The following is a 20673-nucleotide window of genomic DNA, read 5'->3' as shown; positions in this document are numbered from 1 at the left end:
GCCGGGGCTGGGGCCGGGGCGGGCGGTGGGGCCGGCTCGGTCGGGGCGCTCAGGGATGGAGACCGCGCCCGGGAGCGCCCCGACGTCCTCCGCCGCGGCGTTGCGGCTGGCGCTGGCGGCTCCGGGGCTGCCCGACGGTCCCTTCGGCTGCCCCATCTGCCTGGACCTGCTGAAGGACCCGGTAACGGTGCCGTGCGGGCACAACTTCTGCCAGGGCTGCCTGGGGGCGCTCCGCCAGCGGCCGGGCCCCCCCGACGGCAGCGGCGGGGCGGGCGGGGCTGCCCGCTGCCCGCTCTGCCAGGAGCCCGTCCCCGCAGCCTTGCGGCTCCGCAAGAACCGCGCCCTCTGCGAGGTGCTGCCGCTGCTGGCGGCCGCCGCCGCCGGTTCGTCCCCCCCGTCCCCTGCCGCCGTGTCCCCGATGGCGCCGGGAGCCGAGGAGGAGGATGCGGCGCGGGAGGAGGGAGCGGCGGTGCTGTGCGACGTGTGCCCGGCGGGGTCGCGGGTGGAGGCGGCACGATCGTGCCTGGTGTGCCTGGCCTCCTTCTGCGGAGCCCACCTGGAGCCCCACCGCCGGGCCCCCGCCTTCCGCGCCCACCGCCTGGTCGCCCCGCTGCGGCGGCTGGAGGAGGGTCTCTGCCCCCGCCACCTCCAGCCCCTCGACGGCTTCTGTCGCACCGAGCAAACCTGCGTCTGCGCCCGCTGCCGTGCCCACGAGCATCGCGCCCATGACGTGGTGCCCCTCGAGCGGGAGCGCGAGCACAAGGAGGTGCGTGGGGTAGCGGGGGGTGGGGGGGGGCGTGGGGGTCCCCACGCGGGGATTACCCCAGCTGTGCTGGTGAGACCCTGCTATGGGGGTGCCCGATGGGGTGCAGGGCCCATGGGGCATCCTGGGTGGGGAGAGCGCAGCACCCCTGGGGGGCTCATGCTGCACCCACATCCCCACGGGGAACCTAATCGCGGTCCCTACGTGGGGGGGTGTGCAGGTGTAGCACGGGTGGGATGTCATCTGTGGGGTGGGTGCTGTAGCCCTCTCCCCTTGGGGTTCCCCACACCAGCATGGGGGGCTCATGAACAAGGTGCTATGCCGTCAGGGCACCCTGCAGGATGGGGACAGGCATGAGGGGCAGACCCACTGCCAGCCAGCCCATGGGGTTTTGTCCCACTTCAGGGCCGAACTCGCAGTCCCCGTGGGTGCAGGGCTGGGGGCGAGGGCGCCTGGGACACCCCACCGTGGCCACCCCCGCGGTCACGGGGCACCCGCCTTCTCCGTCTTGTTCCCACAGCTTCGTCAAGGCACTTTTTCTCAGCGCGTTGGCAGCCTGCCCGGCCGCTGCTCTTGCTCTTTCAGGCCTTTGTGTCCTGGTGTTTTGGCAGTGGGGTTTTTTCCGTCACTCCCATTCCCAGATGGGGCTGAGTCACCTCCTAGATTCGCAGCCACGAGCCTCCTCGGGAGCCGGGGCTCCAAGCCCAACGTGGTGCTGCCGTTCTGGGCAGTGCTGCCTCAAATACGGGAGAGGCCTCTGCAGGGCTGTAGGCAGGTGGGAGCCTGTGAGGCTCACGGCATGGTGGCAGCTCCACATTGGCATGGGGCATCTGGAGATCTTGGGGGGGTGAGAGGGTGTTGTTTTTTCCAGGGGAGAGGTTGGGGGCTGCAGACATGCTGGCAGGGAGCACAGCAGCAGCACTGAGCCAGCTCCCACATCCTCATGGGCTCTTGGGACAGCAGGAAAACCCTTTTTCTGGCATTATTAGTCATCAAGTTCCTCAAAATAGAAAGTGTGTGTGATCCCAGCCCCAAGAAGCTGTTGAGCCTCAGCACACTGCTTAACAGCACCTGCACTGCCTCTGTGACTGCTCTCTGCCACTGCCCTCGCGCTGCGGAGTGGGAAGGATGGATGGGGAAAGCACATGCTCCCCCTCACGGGGCACAAGCACCACGGGGGGCTGAGCACTGAGGGGGGAGCTGCCCCAGTTGGGGAGTGTAGTGCCCTCCTGGCTCCCAAGGGACCTGTCCTCGTGATGGGCAATAGCTGGCGCCAACAATAGCCTGTCAGGAAACTCCACGTTCGGACGGTGCTTCCTTTGCAGCCGCGCAGCACCCTGTGCTCCCGGGCTGGTTTGCTTTCCTCCTAACCAGAACCCTCCAGGGGACTCAGCGCTGCGTTTCTGAGCGCTCCGGGTCTGCCTTTCCGCACCAGTCCCAGGTGGATTTTTTGCAGCCTTGGGTTACACACAGAGAGTGTGCGGCTTAGCTGCGCTTGCTGCGAGCACTGCCCAATGGTTTTGGTTTCAAATTCCTATTTTGTTTGGTTTCTGCTGGGACCAGGGTGGGGAGTGTGGAGCTGGCCATGACCCTTTGCAGCCTGGCTGCTCCTTTAGATTTCCAGCTGAGTGAGAAGGGGTGTTCACAGGTTGGTTGTTGCAGGGGAAAAAAAAGGGAAACAAGTTGTGATTCCCCTTGCACCCTCCACCCAAAGCCTGACAGCAAGGTCACGGTCAGAGGTGGGGCTGTGGGTTGAACTTAGGGATGAAGCTGGGTCCCCCATGCCTCCTGCTGCTGGGGTCAGGGGGCAGAGCTCAGCACTTGTCCTTCATGTCCGCAGGCCCAACAAGCCAAATTCCTCAGCGATGCGGAGAATGAGCTGGAGGAGCTGGCAGTCACCATTGCGCAGGCCAAGAAGATGGTGGAGCTCATTAAGGTGACTCTGCGATGGCTTCGGTCCCTTAGCATGGTTCTGCTGGGCCGGGGAGCAGATGCGAAGGGGCCATTTTGGGGCACATGGGGTGTGGAGGTGGTGGTCACAGGGGAGTAAGTGCTCTGTAAAAAGATGGTGACCCTGGCAAGGAGCCATGAGGATTCTCGCTCCTCGTTTCTGCTGACCCTCATGGTATCTCTCGTTGCTTTCATCTGCAGCCTGAAAGGAGAGACAGGGCAAGGACCGTGCCAGGGTGTCTTCCAGCTCTTGCACTTTCTTTCCCCAGGCTCACAGGGGTTTTGGTCCCCTTTGGCCCTTGTGCAAACGTGTCACTTCACAGAGCTGAGAGCTGGGTGCTGCGTGGGGGACAAGGGTGTCCCTCGCCTGCAGGAGGTGACTCTGGTCTCTCTCTCCCTGCACTCAGGGTGCCGCCACGAAGGAGAGGGAAAGAGTCGAGAAGCTCTTTGCAGAAGCCTCTGAGGCCCTGGCGACCTTCCAGAAGGAGGTGGCCAGTTTCATCGAGGATGGGGAGCGCTCCATGCTGGGGGAGGCCGAGGCCGATCTCCGCTGGAAGGAGGAGAGACGAGCCAAGCTGGCCCAGTGCAAGCAAAACCTGGAGAATGTCCCCAGCACCGACACCATATACTTCCTTCAGGTGCCTGGGTGGGATGGGGCAAGGAGAAGGAGCTGATGACATTGTCTTTCGGGGGTTTGGCCCATTTCATGTGGAGCTGGGTGCCCGAGCCCTGGGGTGTGAGGCCTGCAGAGTCTCACTCCTGTTGGCACAGTCCTCTCCTCTCCTTGCTCCCAGGGGGACTGGGTGGCCAAGACTTTTTCCTCCACCACCCCCACCTCCATCCTGGCTGTGACTCAGGAGAAGCTGATGTGCTGCCCAAGCTGAGTACCTAGGTGTGGGGGGCAGAGAGCGAGAGGTCGGGGTGCCCCTCTGCCACCCCCCCTTCCTGGCAGACTAGCAAGGGACCTTTTTGGGAGGAGATGCTGCTCCATGTGAGGTGGGCATGGTCTGGGTCCAGGTTTGAAAGAGAGCAAAGGCACCAGGAACGCGTGGGCAGGAAAGTGCTCTCCTCCCTTATGCAAGGTTGTCCTTGGGCCAAGTCCTGTGAGCTGCCAGTTCCCAAATCCTCTGGGGCAGGGTGGGGTTGTGGAACAAGAGACAACTTCGGCTTGTTTGAAACCTCCTGAAACTGTCTTTTTGGCTCAGGAATTTCAAGCCTTAAAAGTAGCCATGGAAGAAAACCTCTCCCCGGCTCTGAGCTTCCAGAATGAGCTGAACTTCACCAAATGTACCCAAGCCGTGGGTGCTGTGAAGGATGTGCTGTCCGCTGCCTGCAAAACCCAGTGGGACCACTTGCAGGGGAAAGGAATGGATGGGCTGAGTTACCAGGAGATGGAGGAAGGTTTGTGTTCACCCAGCCCCTCTGCCCGGAGCTCATCCTGTCACCCCTTGTCCTCCTGTGTACGTGGGAGATGCCTGCAGGCTCAGTGGCCCCTGCAAGCGCTGGCCCCTCTCCCTCCAGCCCTGCAAGCTGCCCGGCACGGTTGTGCTGCACGTTGCACAATCCCTGTCTGGGCTTACGGCTTGTCTTTGAGGTTTTATGAATTTTTCCACGGAGACTGGAGACTGGAGAGGCAACAAACAGCCTGGGAGTTAGGCAGGGCTCTGCGGGACGAGGCAGGTGGCCAAAGCGGCCTCTCGTGAAAGGGAACTCTTTCTTCCCAGGACAGACGATCTTCTTCAGGGGGCAGTCTGTGGTCTCCCAAACCTGCCAGGGTTAGAAAGCTGATGTGGCAGCTTTCTGCCATGTTCTCTCATTTAGCCTGAGCTCTCTCCTCTTGTTTTCTCAGATGCCCGTGGGAATTGCAGCAGGTTCCTTGCCCCACCTGCCCACCTCCCTGGGGTGGCAAAGGTGACGCCTGTCCTTTCCCGTGTCCAAGCTGGCAGGGTTGCGCAGGGGGAGCCAGGGGTGCTGGCTGGGGCTTGGGGGCCACAGCAGCAGGTAGCATTGGGGTGTCAGGCCAGGGGTGATGCTCCATTAACACCCTTGTTTGTGGCATCAGTTTCTTTGTTGATGGCAAACCCTCCCGTTCCTGTCTCTGCAGCATTGGCCGAGTCCCGATTTCCAGACAAGTCAAACAATCCCGCCTGCCTGGAGAGCCGCGATTACTTCCTGAAATGTAAGTGAAGGACTTTTGCTTTGACAGTTGTTGCTAAGGTCCATCTTCCCTTTCCTCTTTCCCAGTGGGCCAGCTCCTTCCCGCATGCCCTGCCTGTGCTGGTCCCAAGGTGACAGCTGGCAGGAGCACTGCCGCCACCAGAGGAAATATTGCTCAGCTAACAAGGAAGGCTCCTTGCTTTCCTGACAACAGTCATAATTTGTTTAGGTGATTTTTTTCCCCCTCCTTGTCTGTGGTTCTGCTGGACCAGCTGCCAGGGGGCTGCAGATGTACTGTGTCATTTCTGCTGCCTTGCAGCTCTTGACAAGTTGGATCCTCTGTTAAATTGAATCAGAGTTTGTGCGTGCATCTGCCTTGTTTACTGCAGAGCAGCGGCCTGATAAGGGTCAGCTTCAGCAGCAGCAAGCAGAGGGATAATTCAGTGGCCGAGCAGAGACAGTGGGGCAGAAGGGGCTGAGGCTGGAGGGTGCAGGGCTGGGCTTGGGGTCCAACACCCTGCATGACCCTCCACAGCCTTAGAGGAGTTATGGGGTCACCTACTGAGATGTCCCCAGTGGACAAGATCTGCCCCAGCAGCACCAGTGCACCCTGTGGGGAGGGCAGCAAAGGCTGGGCTCAAGCAGGGTGTGCTGTGCCGCTGCTCTAGGGTTTGGACATGCTGTGGGTTCAGACCTGCAACGCAGTCAGCAGCGATACATGTCCAGGGCTGTTCCCACTGGACATCCCCTCTGTTCGGGATCCAGTGGCGGTTCTCACTGGCCCCCCGCGCTGGGGGTTGCCTCTGCTCCTGTGGGAGCCATAGGGCAGCGAGAGCCGACTACAAGGAGCAGTTGGTTTGTAGCCATCATGTGCCTGGCTGGTCTCCTGTATTCTTGGGGTCCCTCCCTGCCGTGGTTGGTTGTGGTTGCCTGAAACCTGCTTTTTTATGGAATGCTCCTACTACCACTGTCAGGTGGATCCTCTGATGTCTGGTATCATGGCTGAGCTCATGCAGCAGCCCCTGTACTCTGTCCTCTGCCAGGTTACCTGCATTCATCCTGCTTATGGGAAGTATCAACTCTTTCAGCTCCTTATCCTCATCGGCTGAGATTGGCCTAGGGATTTAAAAGCAAGGAGACAGAGTGACGGTAGAATTCAGAACAGAGTGTGCTAACCACTGAAGTCTGGAGCAGGGAGAGCTGGGGGGATGTCTACCTGTTTCCCTCCTCATCCTCATGTCTCCTTCTTGCCCTGCACAGTTGCCTTCATCATTGACCTGGACAGTGACACGGCTGACAAGTTCATCCAGCTGTTTGGCACCAAAGGGGCCAAGCGGGTGCTGTGCCCCATCCCCTACCCGGAGAGCCCGACTCGGTTCATCAACTGCGAGCAAGTGCTAGGTTTGAACCTCATGAACCGGGGCAACTACTATTGGGAGGTGGAGCTCATCGATGGCTGGGTCAGCATCGGTGTCATCGCCGAGGACTTTGACCCCCGAGAGTCCTACAACCGTGGCCGCCTGGGGCGGAACGAGAAGTCCTGCTGCCTGCAGTGGAATGGACAGAACTATGTGGCCTGGTTTGGTGGCTTTGAGTCTGTCATCCAGCAGCCATTTTTCCACACAATCGGGGTTTTCCTGGAGTACTCGGAGAAGGCCCTGACCTTCTATGGAGTCAAGGACTCCAAGATGACCTGCCTGCAGCAGCTCAAGGTCTCCCATTTTGCCAAGGGTCAGTTTGACCCGTTCCAGAACAAGATCAACCACCAATTTGCCTCGCTTTTCTTGTGCAAGCTGAAACCAGCCTTCTTCCTGGAGAGCGTTGATGCCCACCTGCAGATCGGGCCACTGAAGAAAGATTGTGTTTCGGTGCTAAAGCGTAGGTAACTGCCAGGCGAGCGGGAGCACGGGAAGACCCAGAAAAGTCTCTCCTGCAGTGTATTGCTGCTGTCATGGCTTCTTTTTGGTAGTGTTGTATTTCTTTGTGGCAGCCTTCCTTCCTTGCTCTGTGCTTTTTGTGACCCAGGGGTGGATGAAGCTGCCTGGTGGGCAGAGCCGTGGGCTGGGAGCCAGGAGGGAGCTGGATCCCAGTGCCGGCTCTGCTGCTGGGCTGCTGAGCAAACTTGGGCGAGTCTCTGTGCTGCTCCCTGCCCCTCAGTTTCCCTTTCTAGACGTCAGGGATCACGACACAGCCTTTCTTGGTAAAGTGTATTGCTCAGGAGCAGTGCCACATAGATTTGAAGCTGTATCTTGGCCAGCTGCCGGGCTGCCCTGTCCCTGTCCTTTATATCTGCTCATGCTGCCCTGGTGACTTGCACAGATGCTCTGCTTTGTGCCTTATCTCGGTCTCTGTGTCACGGGTGCTTTTTTTAAGCGCTGGCTCATCGACATCTTCCACATGCTCCTCATGAAGTGCCTTTGAAGTAGCAAGCCCAGCGTGGACCGGGTGAACCCCCAAAGCAGATGTGGTTGCTTCCCCCGTGCTTGCATCACTGTTGTGCCTTGGCGTGGGTGAGCTGGGTAGCAGGGTGCTCCGTGGCGGCTGGGATCCAGAGGAGCTCAGCTGGGCAATATGCTGCGGTGATGCAGTACCTCTCCTTGCAGGGCTGACCACCCATTAGTGCTGCAAACATGAAACGAGGATCTTTGCCCTCGCTCACAGTGCAGCTGGTGGGTATATTGAATGCTGGTCTGTGGGCAGGCTCATGTGGGAAAAGCCATGGTCCCATGCGTGTTGGAGCCCCACGGCCACGGGGCTGTGCCCAACACAGCCAAAAATCCCAGCTGGGAAAGGGGAGCAACTTCCTGCCGAGAAGCAGCAGCACCGTTCCTGCCTTGGGATGGTGAAGCGAGCAGCACAAAACAGTTTTGAGGGTGTGCTTTAAGTAAATTTGTTCCTTGGGAACTGCTTACCAAAGCTTCACAGCCAAACTTTCCCTCATGTTTTTGATGACCCTACTATTTTAGGGGATTTTAGTACGGTTAAACTCCCAACTCTTGATGTACCCTGGGCACAACTGAGCTGTAAATGTACCACTTAGCTTGGAGAGCATTTTAAGTGACAAAGAGGTGCTGTGAATATGTCCCAGGGCAAATGGTCTGTTTTAGGGACAGCTGTGAGCACATCAATAGAAGGTGCAGCATCAGTCAGTTATTAAATGACCCTTTAGGCTCTAGCAATAAGTAACAATTAACAAAAACCACTCTCAAGTAAGTGTCCCCTCTGGGAAAGGTGGAAACAAGGCTGAGAGCCAAAAATGCCCGTTCACGTGTCCTAAGGGAGCTTTTCCAGAAGAAAAATACAGAAATACTGCCTGTAAGGGCGGCACAGTGCAGCCCCTGTCTCAGTGCAGCAAGCCTTTCCACAAGTTTATTTTTTCTGGGATTAGTTTGCTACCTACCACCCAAAGCTTGCTTTACAGAATTGTAGTGCTGTGTAATATATACCTAGAGAGAAAATATATTGGGTCAGGTTCTTTGCTGGTGTGAGTCAGTGGTAACACATCAATGGTCAACAGGGATAGAAAATGGTCCATTTAGCTGAATATATGAAATGTATATATATTCCCCAAAGGATAAGCTGGAAATCATAGTGGTATATTCAAAGGGAGCCAAGGGAAAAAAAAATGAACATGAATAAAAAGGCAGCCACGAAGCCAAGGGGTCTGAAGTTAAAGCCATATTTACATAAACACTGAGGCTTAAAGAGCTCCTTTACTGTAACTCGTTTGCCAGCACTGCCAATTCCTGCTGGTGCGGGCAGAGGTGCTGGCTGGCCCCCAGCAAATGGCCACTGCTGCGGGCGCTCATTTGAGGGGCTGAAGGGTCCAAACTCAGCCACCCCCTCCCCAGGGCAGGGCTGGTGAGTCGGTCTGGGAGGGTGACCGCTGGGATGTCTCTGCAAATCCCTTCTCATCCTCCTCCGCATGCGGCGACTCCAAAAACGCTGCAGGCAGTGAGAAAAGGAAAGGTAGGGCTTCCAGAGTGAAATCTTCGAATGAAATCTTGGCATTTCCCAGCCAGCAGGAATGCTGCCTGGACTTCTGTCCAAATAGGAATTCAATTCCTGTGTCCTGAGCTCCTACCTCAAAACGGCTTTGTTTGGCTCGCGCCAGTCGCTTTCATGCAAAACTCAGCCTTCGCACGAGATGTCAGTGGTGACACAGTGCAGGCATCGCTGCTGTTTTCCTAACGCAGGGGAGGACTTGGTATCAGAAATGCCTTACCAGACAAGAAAGGTAGAGACGTGCAACAGCCCGTGCGTGGTCATGTCCCGAGAGGAAGAGGAAGGTAACCTTGATCTCTGCTGCACGCCTGCAGGAAGAGCTCTCACATGTGGGCTCCCATCTCGGTTCTATCTGGGCCCTAAATCTCATTTATTCAGGCAAAACTCCCACCACTCGCAGCGAGGAGTTTTGCCAGAGTAAATACAGCAGATCTGGGCCTTTGCCCCATTTCATTTCACTGTAGGCGGATTGATTACTCCGTGGGGAAACCCATGCTCAAGTCATGCATCCCTCCCTTCTCCATGTTGCCCAACGCACAGACGCAAGTCTCTGAACTCCTTCAGGGTTTGGGATAGTTCGGAGAGATCCTACGTCTTTCCCTTTCCATCCTGTAACCACATGGGAGCAGCTCAGGAGGACACGTCTGCGCTTGGGCTTTGCTTCTCGTTGTGCCACTGTGTTTGCTTAATTCACCTCCGCCCCGAGAGCTGGGATGCCGGTTGTGTAGCTTTACGGAGGGTTTTGAGGGCTCCCAGCCCTCTCCTTCCTGCTGCTTGCTTTTATCCCGGTTGGAAGTGCTATAAATCCTCACGGTTTGGGGCATAAAGCGATTTCTGACTGATTTAAGACAGGAGCAATCCCCTCAGGGTGTTGGATCAGAGTTTGCTCTGTGTTGCCAAAAAATTGGGGTGTAAACTGGAATGATTAGGAAATGTGCCGTATGCCAGCTCTGGATCACTGATTCTGCTGCAAACGAAGGGCTGAATGTGTGATGAGTTTAGATGAATAGATAGCAGTTGGCAATTTAAACAGCCCTTTCTGTGTTCCCTTGGGTTATTTCTGCTGTCACAAGAGTGTTCTTTTTTTTAATTAGGATTTTTAAAATACAGTTAATGTAGAGTATTTTACATCGTGTGAAAAAACTGTAACAGAATAATATAATGATGTTAGAGACTATGACTTGCCATTAAATACTATACAGATATTGCTCTGGGTTGTCTTTTCTTTAAATACCAGACCATTAGAGTTGTCCCATTATCTCATGTTTATTTTTCTGTGTCCTGGACATCTGGCATGAAATAACACAGATTTTATTTTTTAAGTGTGTCTAAAGGATATTTTTTAAGTGTGTCTAAAGGAATTGTGCCAAATACACATTTTTATTGCTTGGCTGCAAAAGGAGCGGAAGAATCCTAAAATCCAGTAACAATATTGTCAGTGCAGGGTAATTCAAAACAATGTATTGTCTTAGTTCTCTCTTCTACCTCTGTCCTCAGCTTAGAAATAACAAAGATGAATAGATTAGGCACTTTTTCCTTAGCATTTTCAGTTTTTAAAAGAGTAAATTTGCAAGGTTTTCTATGTGAGGAGGAGGTCTAGAGCTTTCCATGCACACTGGCACTTGTACTGGCACCTTTTTTAAACGAAGGCTGCGTTTCTAAATACCAAATATCGGCTGGAGCTAGGAGAAAAACATTATTCAGTGAGTCCTGGTTTGCTCGAGGTGGCAATGCTTCAGCTGGGTGCTTTGGTGGAAGCCGAGTGGATGTCTGCTACTGACTTTAATAGGAGAGGAATCAGGGCTGTTTGTTATTACCATTTCTTAAAAGGGAAACTTACAGCTTATTGAAAAAGCGGATATGAAAAGCACAAACTTGCTCTTTTCTTGCCAAGAACTGGATAGATTATGTCACTGCATTTATTTAAACTTGGTTTCCATTATGTGGTTTTTCTGCTTTTCCCCCCACCCCCCTTTGGTTCTCAGGCATGCAGACAGGGCTGGGCTGCAACCCCCTCAGGGAACAGCTCAAATCCATATAAAAAGATATCATTTAGGGTAATAGAGGCTCTTAATATGTATTTGTATATTACTGATACACAGTTGTTAGTTATTGCTATGAGGCACCCTTCAGAACAGTTGATTAGTTTTGCAGGGCTCCTCTACTTAATGAACTTGTACAATTGTTAATTTTTTTAAGAGTTCCTTCTGCTCGTGCGCCTGGAGGCAGGAGATTAGACCCTTACGGTAGCTTTGCAAACGCTGCAGGTATTTTCCTGCTCCCAGATTCCCAACAGACAGACAGACACGATCCCAACTTGTTTATAGGGCGACTGGTTATTCCTTCCAGTTTAAAACTCTTCAATATAAAGGAGTAATTTTAGGACACGTTTGATTCCAGTATGGAGAGCAGCCAATATCAGGCTCAAAAATCCATTTGCAAGTCTGTGAAACATGAAACGAGCATCAGATGTGAATTGAAAAATTGTTGGAGCAAGCATCTCCGCTGTTCAGGGGGCTGAGCCTCATTTTATGTGCAGGACCACCAGGTACGTGGGGTGGATTTTTATTCTGCTCTACCAAACATCTGAATTCTGCCCTGCCCACCTCCTGGAAGTCCAATTTCATCTCCATTTCACTTAATTCTGGGCTTTTCCCTGGAAGATCCTGCCAAACAGCGTTAAAAATCACTTGTGGTTGCATGGGATGTGTGAACATCCCCTTCTTACATGCAAAACTGGACAGCCTCCTAGGGAAAATGTTTTATCGGCTAGTGAGAGGGCCAGGAAATGTCTTCAAGATAAAAAATGAGGTGCAAACCACAGCAAAATACAGTGTTTTAAAACAAAATGTCAATGCGGATGCTGCTGGGGGGCTCTGTGAGCTCCCACCCATGAAGCAGCGCTGTGCCAGCGTGCCCTTGCGAGCAGAAAAGCCAGAAAAAACACTGCCAAGTTCAGGCAAGCTCCAAATAATTTAAATCATTTTATTATATATGGTCAGCAGGACATGTAATCAGATGATTAATGCGTTTATAAACATGTTATGAGAGCTCTCCCAAAAAGGAGACTGACTCTTTGTATTACCCGTACTGTTATGAGTTAGAAAACTAAGGAAGCTTAATTGAAGCTGCATTAATTCATTAATTAATTGAAGTTCGAGGAGTTCAGTAAACTGATTATAAATCATGGTGGGAGAGGGACGCTGTGAGTCTCCTCAGGGGTGGCTGGGCTGGAGACTGCAGCGGGTGGGCCTTTGTGAGGGGACTATGCAGATAGCGAGGGAGATGTAGATAGTGAGGAAGGGTTGCGGACCCGGTCTCAAACCGGGTCAGCCGCCAGCCCACCCGCCGGGCGCCATGACACTGCCCTCCCCTCCTCAGCAGAGTGTCATGGCGCCCGGCGGGGGACCGCGGCCTACAACTCCCAGCATGCCCCGCGCGGCCAGTCCCGCCATGCCCCGCTCCCGCCGTGGCGCCCGGCGGCCTTTTCCCGCGCAGGCGCACAGGGCGCTCGGCGCTGTGAGGAGGAGGAGGCGGCGGCGGCGGCGGCCATGGCGCTGAACAGGAACCACTCGGAGGGCGGCGGCGTCATCGTTAACAACAGCGAGAAGTGAGGTGCTATCCTCTTCTCCCCTGATCCGGCCGCAGTCGCCGGGGGATAGCCGGGAGCTGCCTTCCTTCCCCTTCAGGGGGAGCGGTTGTGCGGGGGAAGAGGCCCTGGGGGGGAGAAGGAGGGGGTGGTTTAACCCTCTCGGTTCTGTCGTGGCTGTGCTTGTTTTCCTCCCTTTTCCTTACGTATCCCCCTGGGGCTTCTCGGGTTGAGCTCTGCTAAGCCTCAGTCGCGGCCACCCCCCAACCCCTCCCCCCCCCCCCCCCCCCCCCCCCCCCCCGCTCCTCTCTGCAGCCTGCCTGCCCCCCTGCCTGCTGCTGGCCCATGCAGCTGGCCCCAGCCCTTTCCCCGAGTGCTCAGGGAGGGCTGGCAGAGCTCAGCCCCCAGCCAGGTGATTCTGGCCTGCACCCAAGCCTCACCCCTTTCTCGCCGCTCAGTGCTGCGGGAGCGCTCGGGTGCTGCAGTGTGCCTCTGTTCAGCAGCTGCCCGCTTGGGAAGCGCTAGTGGTTTGGTTTGCTGGGATTTTTGCGCACACACCCCCTCTGTGTGTTTGGAAAGGAGCAGCAGAGTTGGGTAAAGGTGCTGGGATATAACCATGGAAACGGAAAGCCTCCACAGAGCTGCCTCTGCATGGCAATGGGCTGCTCTCGCTCTCTGTATCTGCCAGTGTTCTTCAGTTCTGACGTGGCAGTCACCTGCTTCTGGGACAAAGGAGTAGTTCACTCTTCAGGGCTTCCTTCCATGAGGCCAGTTAAACATTAGTATAGGAATTCTGCGCCTGACTTCCATTTGGGATGTGATCCTTCTTAGAAGAGCTTAGTACGATCAACTCTGGAGCTGAAGTCTGCTTTCATTGAAAGGAACAGCCGTGGCAGCTTAATGTGTTACTGTTCGCAGTTGTCAGCCTGTCTTGAATCAGGGGTTGCCTCTGGGGCAGCAAGGGGTTGTTTCAGCTGATACGCTGTAGCCTGAACAGAGCTGCCAGCCCCTGTGCCCTTCCAGAGCTTTGGCTGGAGGGACAGGTACTTGCTGGCAGAAGGGAAGGGCAAGTGACTGAGGATAGTAACACGTAAGCTGCCAAAGATAAAGGTGGTGGAGGTTTCTCCAGCTTTAGGGATTAGAGTTAACACAAGTTACCTGCTGTATCTATGCAAGGGTGTTGCACTGGTTTTAATCAGGTCAGTTTCTAATTGAGAATCAAGGAGTCAGTGCAGACAACATGGGTTAATGAAGTCTAGCAGCAAGAGAGGAGAGTTCCTTTTGATAATATTTTTGTGACAGAGGTGCTTAAGCTGTGGTTAGACCTTCAACAGCTGTGTTGCATAAGCCAGCCTGAGCAGTTCCTGCTTCAGCAGTCCTTCCTCCGCTGCGTTACTTTTGGTGAACCAAATTAGGGAACTGATCCAGAAGAAATGCAACACAATGTAAGAAAAATAATAATAAATATATTGCAGTCTTGATCAGTTCAGCTGACTAGCTTCGCTGCCTGGCTACGCAGACAGTGGTAGCTGTGCCAGCACACTGAGCAGGGAACACAAGGTTGACAACAAGCAGCCAGTACTACTTAAGTTGTTACTACCAACAACAAAAAAAAACAAGCAAGCCAGACTGATTTTGCCTGCCAAGCACTGGCCTGAAGTTAAAGGCAGTTTTGGTAGGTCAGTAAACTTACATGCATATGGTACTTCTGCCTTGAACTATAACACTGTAACACCGTGTCTCTTCTGTCATCTTCTTTGCAGTGTTTTGATGACCTATGATCACATAGAAATTACCTTCAGTGATATCGAACCTATGCCAGATGCCTTCAAAGGGACCAAGAAAGGGAGTGTTTTCTTGACTCCTTACCGAGTAAGTAGTAGAAGGCTTTATCTTGTGTAAGCAGATAAGGGTTCTTTGCGATTCTGTATTTAAATGTCCTCAATACACGAAAGTCAGGATAATCTACTACCCCTTGAAGTATGGCTCATCTTCTCCCTCTGGGGAGCATTATGAATTCATTGCTTATCCTATCTATTTGTCAAAAGATAATAAATCTGATTAGTTTTTATGCAGGCAGCTGTGTAGTCAGTCCATCAGGCATCTTCAAGATTGGAAATTAGCAATGGTCTGGAAATGCTCGATGTGACAGCACAGCTACTAAATCACAGCTGTGTGGAGCAGCGAGTTCTCTGGAAGCTGGGAGGAGTATTATCTGAGCAGGGGTAGTCTTTTCCTGGAAGGCTTTATTCCCTTGGGGCTTCAGTTTACCCTTGTGGCTGTTTGGTGTAGCTTTTGGCTTGCAGAACTGACTAGGACCTTCAGTCCATTGGAAAGTCTCTTCAGATAATAAATGGGGGCTGTGTTTCTTGTTTGTTTTGCATACCCTTCGTAATGTTGTTTTCTTTTCAGGTTATCTTTGTATCGAAGGGAAAGGATGCTATGCAATCTTTCATGATGCCCTTTTATTTGTTGAAAGATTGCGAGATTAAGCAGCCTGTCTTTGGAGCAAATTATATCAAGGGGACAGTGAAAGCAGAGGCAGGAGGTATGTATAGTACAGATGTATGTTCTGTATCTTGGTTCAACTGCACAATGTAACTGAAATTGAGTAACGGACCAAATGGGTTTTTACGGTACTGCTAAAATATGTTTCTTTCTTTGAAATGAGCAGTTAAAAATATTCCCCTTATCTGTTCCCTGGTGCAGTTACAATGAACAGTTCTGCAACTGATCTCATTCCTGGCCTCTGCAAAACACTTAAGTTCAATCAGCCAAGTGATCTCACTGAGTAAACATGGGAGCAGAGTCAGCACGAGTGAGGATGTCATTTTGCTTTGGTCAGTTGGGGTTAACCGGTTAATTCTGCATCCAGGTTCTCTTGTGCCAAAGACTCATGATCCTTTCTGGATCAGTCTGAGTTTTCAGGTGCAGGTTTCGAGAGCGCTGTTCTCCATCATTGATTTCTTTTGCAATTCAAGGGAAGGAGTGCTGTTGCTGTGGTGCATCTTAGCAGTAAAAATGACAGTTGGAAAAGAAAATCTTCTAGGGGCAGTTTCATATTAACGTTAAATGAGAAGGTTGTGGTAGACATTTTCAAGAAGGATTTTTTTTAATCACTGTTCCATGCCTCTCCTTTTACCAGAGGCACAAAGTTCAGTGAACTCTTCCATTCCTGGCTGCATTTAGTCTGTTAGGTGTGGCACTGAAATCACGGTGCGGCGCTTAGGAGACTTCAGTCTATAAACCTGAAATTGGTATTGCACCTTCTGTATAGGAGCAGAGCGGGACCATCCAGTGTGAGAGGAAGCCTGAGCAGTAACAACAAACTCTGTAAACTGAGTGAAAGGCAAATGGCTTTAGCTAAATCTTTGTGAATTTTCCCCAGAGGCCATCTCTTGTAATGAGAATGTTGCTTTAACAGCCATGAGAGTCTGGTTTAACTCAAGACTCTTCAATCTATGTGTCCCTCTTCCAGCACTGACACAGCTTCTGCTTTGATGCATTGTTGTGATTCTGGGCTGTGCATGTTTTTCTTTTTTTAGTCTGTAATATGAGATGTCACTAATTTTTTTTATTATTACTATTATCCTGACTTGAAATATCTTCCATGGACTCTAATGGATTTATGTGGACCATGTTTTTCATTAAGCTCTTTGCTTCATTGGGCATTCAAACTCCCAAACTAATTTATAACTGACAGTTAGGTGTAGTTGCAAAGGCTCTTTAGCAAACGGGATTAACAAAATCCCTGTCTTCTGCACTAATCTTGTACAAAGCTAGAGCAAATCCAGTGCTTCTGATAGCTTGGTCTGTTGGCAGCTGGTGTGGTAACAGGCACAATTTTAGAAAGCTTTTGAGGGTCTCCCTCATTGATGTTTCTTCTTCAGGTGTCCCTTGACCTGAAAATACTTTAATGGGAATTTTTCTAATAGGGTGATTCTGCCACTTTATCAGCACTTTTTTTCTTGAATCTTTGGGATAAGCTCTTTAAAGAATTATGTACAGGGCATCTGTAGATAAAGCATGGAAGCTAAATAGCATCAAACAGCTTCTCCTTGCTTCTGAATTCTGTCTTCTCTCCCTGCAGGTGGTTGGGAAGGATCTGCCACGTTCAAGATGACCTTTTCAGCTGGGGGTGCTATCGAGTTTGGGCAGCGTATGCTGCAGGTGGCATCACAAGGTATGGGAGTCTGGTAGCATCTGCCAGACAATTCTGTATTTCAGGAGGCCTTGCCCTCATCTCGCAGCAAGGGCAGTTTCAGGTTGCAATAAGTTGGAATCAAATCCATGCAAATTTCGGGCTGGATCTGGAACTTGCTTTAAAAAAATACTTTTTTCACATCCAGTGAACAGTAGATTTATTGGGATGGAGCTTGTTTGTTTTTTACGTAAGGATTCTTTAAGTTTGTATGTTTGGTGCAGGCTTGATGTCTTGATGAGGTCAACTTACCCTTAATTTTCCAGTTTCCAGAGGTGAAGTACCCAATGGAGCTTATGGCTATTCCTATATGCCAAATGGATCCTATGCATTCGCACCAGCTGCAGCTAACGGGGTCTATCCATACCCACCACCTCCTCCTGGTAAGTCTGGGAATTGAGGATGGGGATTATTCTAGTTAGCAGGAGTGAAAATAAGTAGAAGGGGGAAGAAACACAAATTTTACTTAGTCTTTTAGATTGGATCTGATGCCTTGTGCAGATTTTGTCTCCGAGCTTAATGGTATTTGCCTTTGGCTTGTTTTGGCTGGATGCTGTGACCCACCCAAAGGAGTTAAGTCTTTTCCTCTATTATTTCCTTTTCTGACAGAGTTTTATCCTGGCCCTCCTGTGGTGGATGGAGACATGGGTTACATGCAGCTTCCACCCCCTCCGTACCCAGGGCCCATGGAACCCCCTGTCAGCGGTCCAGACCTGCCTCCCACTTCTGCAGGTAAGGGGTGTGTTTGGGTGAATTAGCTCACAACAGTTCTGTTACTCATGAAACAGACATTGTTTCTTGTCTGTTACCTCTTGGAAAATTTAAGAGTCAACTTAGAAGCTCTGCTTAGAAGTATAAATTGTTTAGGAGAGGGACTGGGGAGCTCCCCTCATCTCCAGCCTTGTATGTCCAGCTCAGCTTGGAGGCCAGCTTGGTTCTATTTGGGTAGATACCATTAGCAGCTATTTTTGCAACTGGATTTATTCTTGTGACAGAAAAAATACAGTTTGTGATTCTCCTGTGGTGGTAATTTTGCTCTGCTGGATGAATAGAAAGAAATTCATGGTGAAGTGTTTCTGGTCCATTTTAGTTAGCAATTATGGCTTTGGTGAGCTTTGCTCCCCTTTCCCCTGTTTCACTCTAACCTGATTAATTTTGCTTAATAAGAAACAGCGGAATAGATGATGGAAAGGAGCTGGGGAAGTACAGTCTCATTTTCACTCATTTGGGATTTATCAAAATGATCTTGAACATGGTCTTAGAAAAAAAAAATGAGCTTTTGTGGTTGGCCACAGATCTCTCACAGGTAAGGATATTTGTCTGGGTAAGGATTTAACTTCTCTCTTTGGTTTGAATAACCAACCAATCGTCTTTGAACTATTATTTGGAAAGTGGCACTGATCCAGATGGTTGTACAAGATTTTTGTTTTCTGCAGAAACAGAGGATCTGGATTATCTTCATAAATTGCCATCTTTAAAGCATGAATCCCCTAAGCTGCTATAAACTTGTGCTGATTTTTGTTTTGTCTTGTTTTCACTCCCAAGAAGGATGGTTTGTTGACTGTCTTTTTAAGGGGTATTGCCTGTATTCAGGCGAAACAGCTGCTATTGTTTATTTGTTGGCTAACAGGCAAGTCCCAGGTGACGTCTCCAAACTAAATCTTGGTCTGTTTTACTTTGGACTTGACAGTCCTGTGGCAACTGGAAGAGGTAATGTTCAGTTGTCCTATTTGTTGCAGCTATTTTGCAACTTGCACGTTGATCAAATAGTGCTCTGTTAGTAACACTTGATGACCAGGAATACGTGGAGTTTTTGTTTGATTGTAAAAGTTCTCTGTGTGTCGTCAAATCTGTAACTTCTCTTTCTGTGACAGCTGAAGCGAAGGCTGCCGAAGCCGCTGCCAGTGCTTACTACAGCCCAGTCAACCCACATAACGTCTATACACCCACGGTGAGTTCCTGTATCATTCTGGGTTTGCAGTGTGAGCCCAAGTGTGTATTTAGCAGTTCTTTTTCTCAGTGACGCAACAAAGTTTGTCTGAATTGATTTTGGTTTTTTGGGGTTGGTTTTTTTTTTTTTTTTTTTAGCCATGGACTGATATTCTTTTATTGTTTTTATTTCAGGACCAGCCACCCCCTCCTCCTTACTTCCCACCAGAGGACAAGAAAAACCAATAAGCTAACACAGAACTTCTCCACAACTCATTGCTTTCTTACTTCCCATTTTGGCAGAATCTTGGGGCATGGTCCATAGCACGGAGGAGTAGAACCTTCCCCCAGGGCATGTAGTTTTCATGGACTCTAGTGGTAAATGTGCAGAGCAAGGGGAGAGATTTCAGCAGCCTGGGTTACCTTGCAGAGCTCTGAGGGTTTCCTGCCCTGCTGCAGTATTCCCTTCTTCCTGTGCACGGCATCACTTGAACTGGAGGTTCTCTTCATCTGTGATTGTTTCCTTTGTCTGTTTCTTTTGACACTTTAATTATACCTCTTTAGAGTAAGCAGCTGCTCCAAACTGATAATTAACATGCTCATAACATGGGAACAAGGCTCTTGGAGGGGTGGGGGATGTCTTGTACTTAGTGTGCAGCCAAGAGCATCTCTGGACACAGGGATGTCTCTGGGTATTCCACTCAACCCAGACTATCACATCCAACTTGTCCCTCTCCTACCAAGAAAGGGCTTCAAAAGGGAAGCTGTGGGATCCCAAAGGAAATAGATACCGATTACATTTTTCAGATATCTATTAAACTTCCTTGGTTTTCTTAGCTTAAGTCATCCCTGACAATGGTAGCAAATAATCTGGTAGCCCTCCAAATTTTCGTGCTGTGATGATGCAGATAAGCTTCCCTTCTTAAGAAAACACACTACTACTCGTTACAGGGTTGATTAGTAGCATCTAACTAGTTATAGATCATATGGGAACACTAATTTTCTGTTGGTCTTTCTTTTTTTCCGGTTAGATATGTGGGCTTGAGATCACTAAGTCCTGAATATTCTCTTTATAGTCTACAATGCACTTTTTTTTTATTTTCTTCGCTGTAACACAAATTACACTTTTTGGCCAGTGAAGCATCTTACTGCTGTGATTTAACTGGTGAATTAATAGCTAATAGGGAGAAAAGAGTTGCTTCTGCCCTGGAAGCACTTGAGAGAATATGCAAAACGTTGAAATAAGCTGTTAGGTACAACTGAGCTGCTCATTGGAATGTTGTTTAATGCTGTTAAGTGTTCCTGGATCCGCTGTGAATTTACTTCCCAGTAACTTGAATGTGGGTTCCTTGGACTGAGGATTCAAGCGTTTTCCTTCTGTAGCATTGATTCATTGATCTCATTAGCAATGACTCTAGTGTGCAGAACCTCTGCGGGACTGATCAGAATCCAGGTTGTAAAACTTTGTGCCGTGCAAACCTTTGCACAGATTGGACTTTGCTGATGTCTGACAGCTGTGAGAGTGAAAACCCTTCCCAGCAAGTGTGAAGAAAGGTCGTGTGCTAGGAAACTGCCGAGACTTGCTGCATGCAGCCTGCTTGGAGAGAAAAATGGTCCACCTCTTGTTTTCTTTTTTTTTGTCTAGCTAATTAATCTAATTGCTACTGTCTGTGCACTGACTTTTCTAGAATTGCTACTGCAGTGATGTAAAGAAATGGTTATTTTAAAAAATATATTTATTTTGAAAATGTTTGATTAATATATTAATGTGAAATGACTTTTGAATGCAGATTTGTTTTGCCAAGACTGTGAAGTAAAAAAAAATCAGCTCAAAACTCAGGTGTTTGTGCATTTGTGTGCATGTGAGCAGGCAGACTTGATGGTGACTTGGTAGCTTTGGAAGGGGAGAGGGAGAATTAAACAGCAAAATCACTTGGATTTTGTTCGTGGCTATTCATTGGTGACACTAGTTGCTTGATTTCTCTTGACTGACTTCGTGAAACTAAAAGATGGTGTTAAAATCTAAAAAATGCCTGTTTTGCAATTCCTGTTGTAAACCAGTGAGGCAGCTGCTTAACA

At 50.5% G+C, this 20673-nt stretch overlaps 2 protein-coding genes across 3 annotated transcripts; both read left to right on the top strand.

The window, feature by feature from the left end:
- The first annotated feature begins 28 nt into the window (after window positions 1–28).
- Window positions 29–10080, top strand: TRIM47 (tripartite motif containing 47). Its single transcript, XM_056323616.1, has 6 exons — window positions 29–766; window positions 2604–2699; window positions 3121–3351; window positions 3919–4114; window positions 4818–4892; window positions 6131–10080. Exons 1-6 carry the CDS (start codon window positions 56–58, stop codon window positions 6754–6756), a joined length of 1935 nt encoding a protein of 644 aa, XP_056179591.1. The 5' UTR covers window positions 29–55; the 3' UTR covers window positions 6757–10080.
- Window positions 10081–12353: 2273 nt separating this feature from the next.
- WBP2 (WW domain binding protein 2) lies at window positions 12354–20429 on the top strand. Of its 2 annotated transcripts, none has more exons than XM_056353831.1 (8): window positions 12354–12485; window positions 14228–14336; window positions 14877–15012; window positions 16555–16647; window positions 16932–17048; window positions 17275–17397; window positions 18540–18616; window positions 18790–20429. In XM_056353831.1, the coding sequence occupies exons 1-8, from the start codon at window positions 12427–12429 to the stop codon at window positions 18841–18843; spliced, it is 768 nt and encodes a 255-aa protein (XP_056209806.1). In that variant the 5' UTR covers window positions 12354–12426; the 3' UTR covers window positions 18844–20429. The 2 variants fall into 2 exon arrangements, with proteins under 2 accessions (XP_056209806.1, XP_056209815.1); XM_056353840.1 differs by having other exon boundaries at window positions 12384–12490.
- Window positions 20430–20673: the final 244 nt, after the last annotated feature.

Source organism: Falco biarmicus, chromosome 1, assembly GCF_023638135.1.
Source record: "Falco biarmicus isolate bFalBia1 chromosome 1, bFalBia1.pri, whole genome shotgun sequence".
NCBI lineage: Eukaryota > Metazoa > Chordata > Aves > Falconiformes > Falconidae > Falco > Falco biarmicus.
Note: the sequence above shows the minus strand (reverse complement) of the source record. Positions and strands in the feature narration are given on the sequence as shown.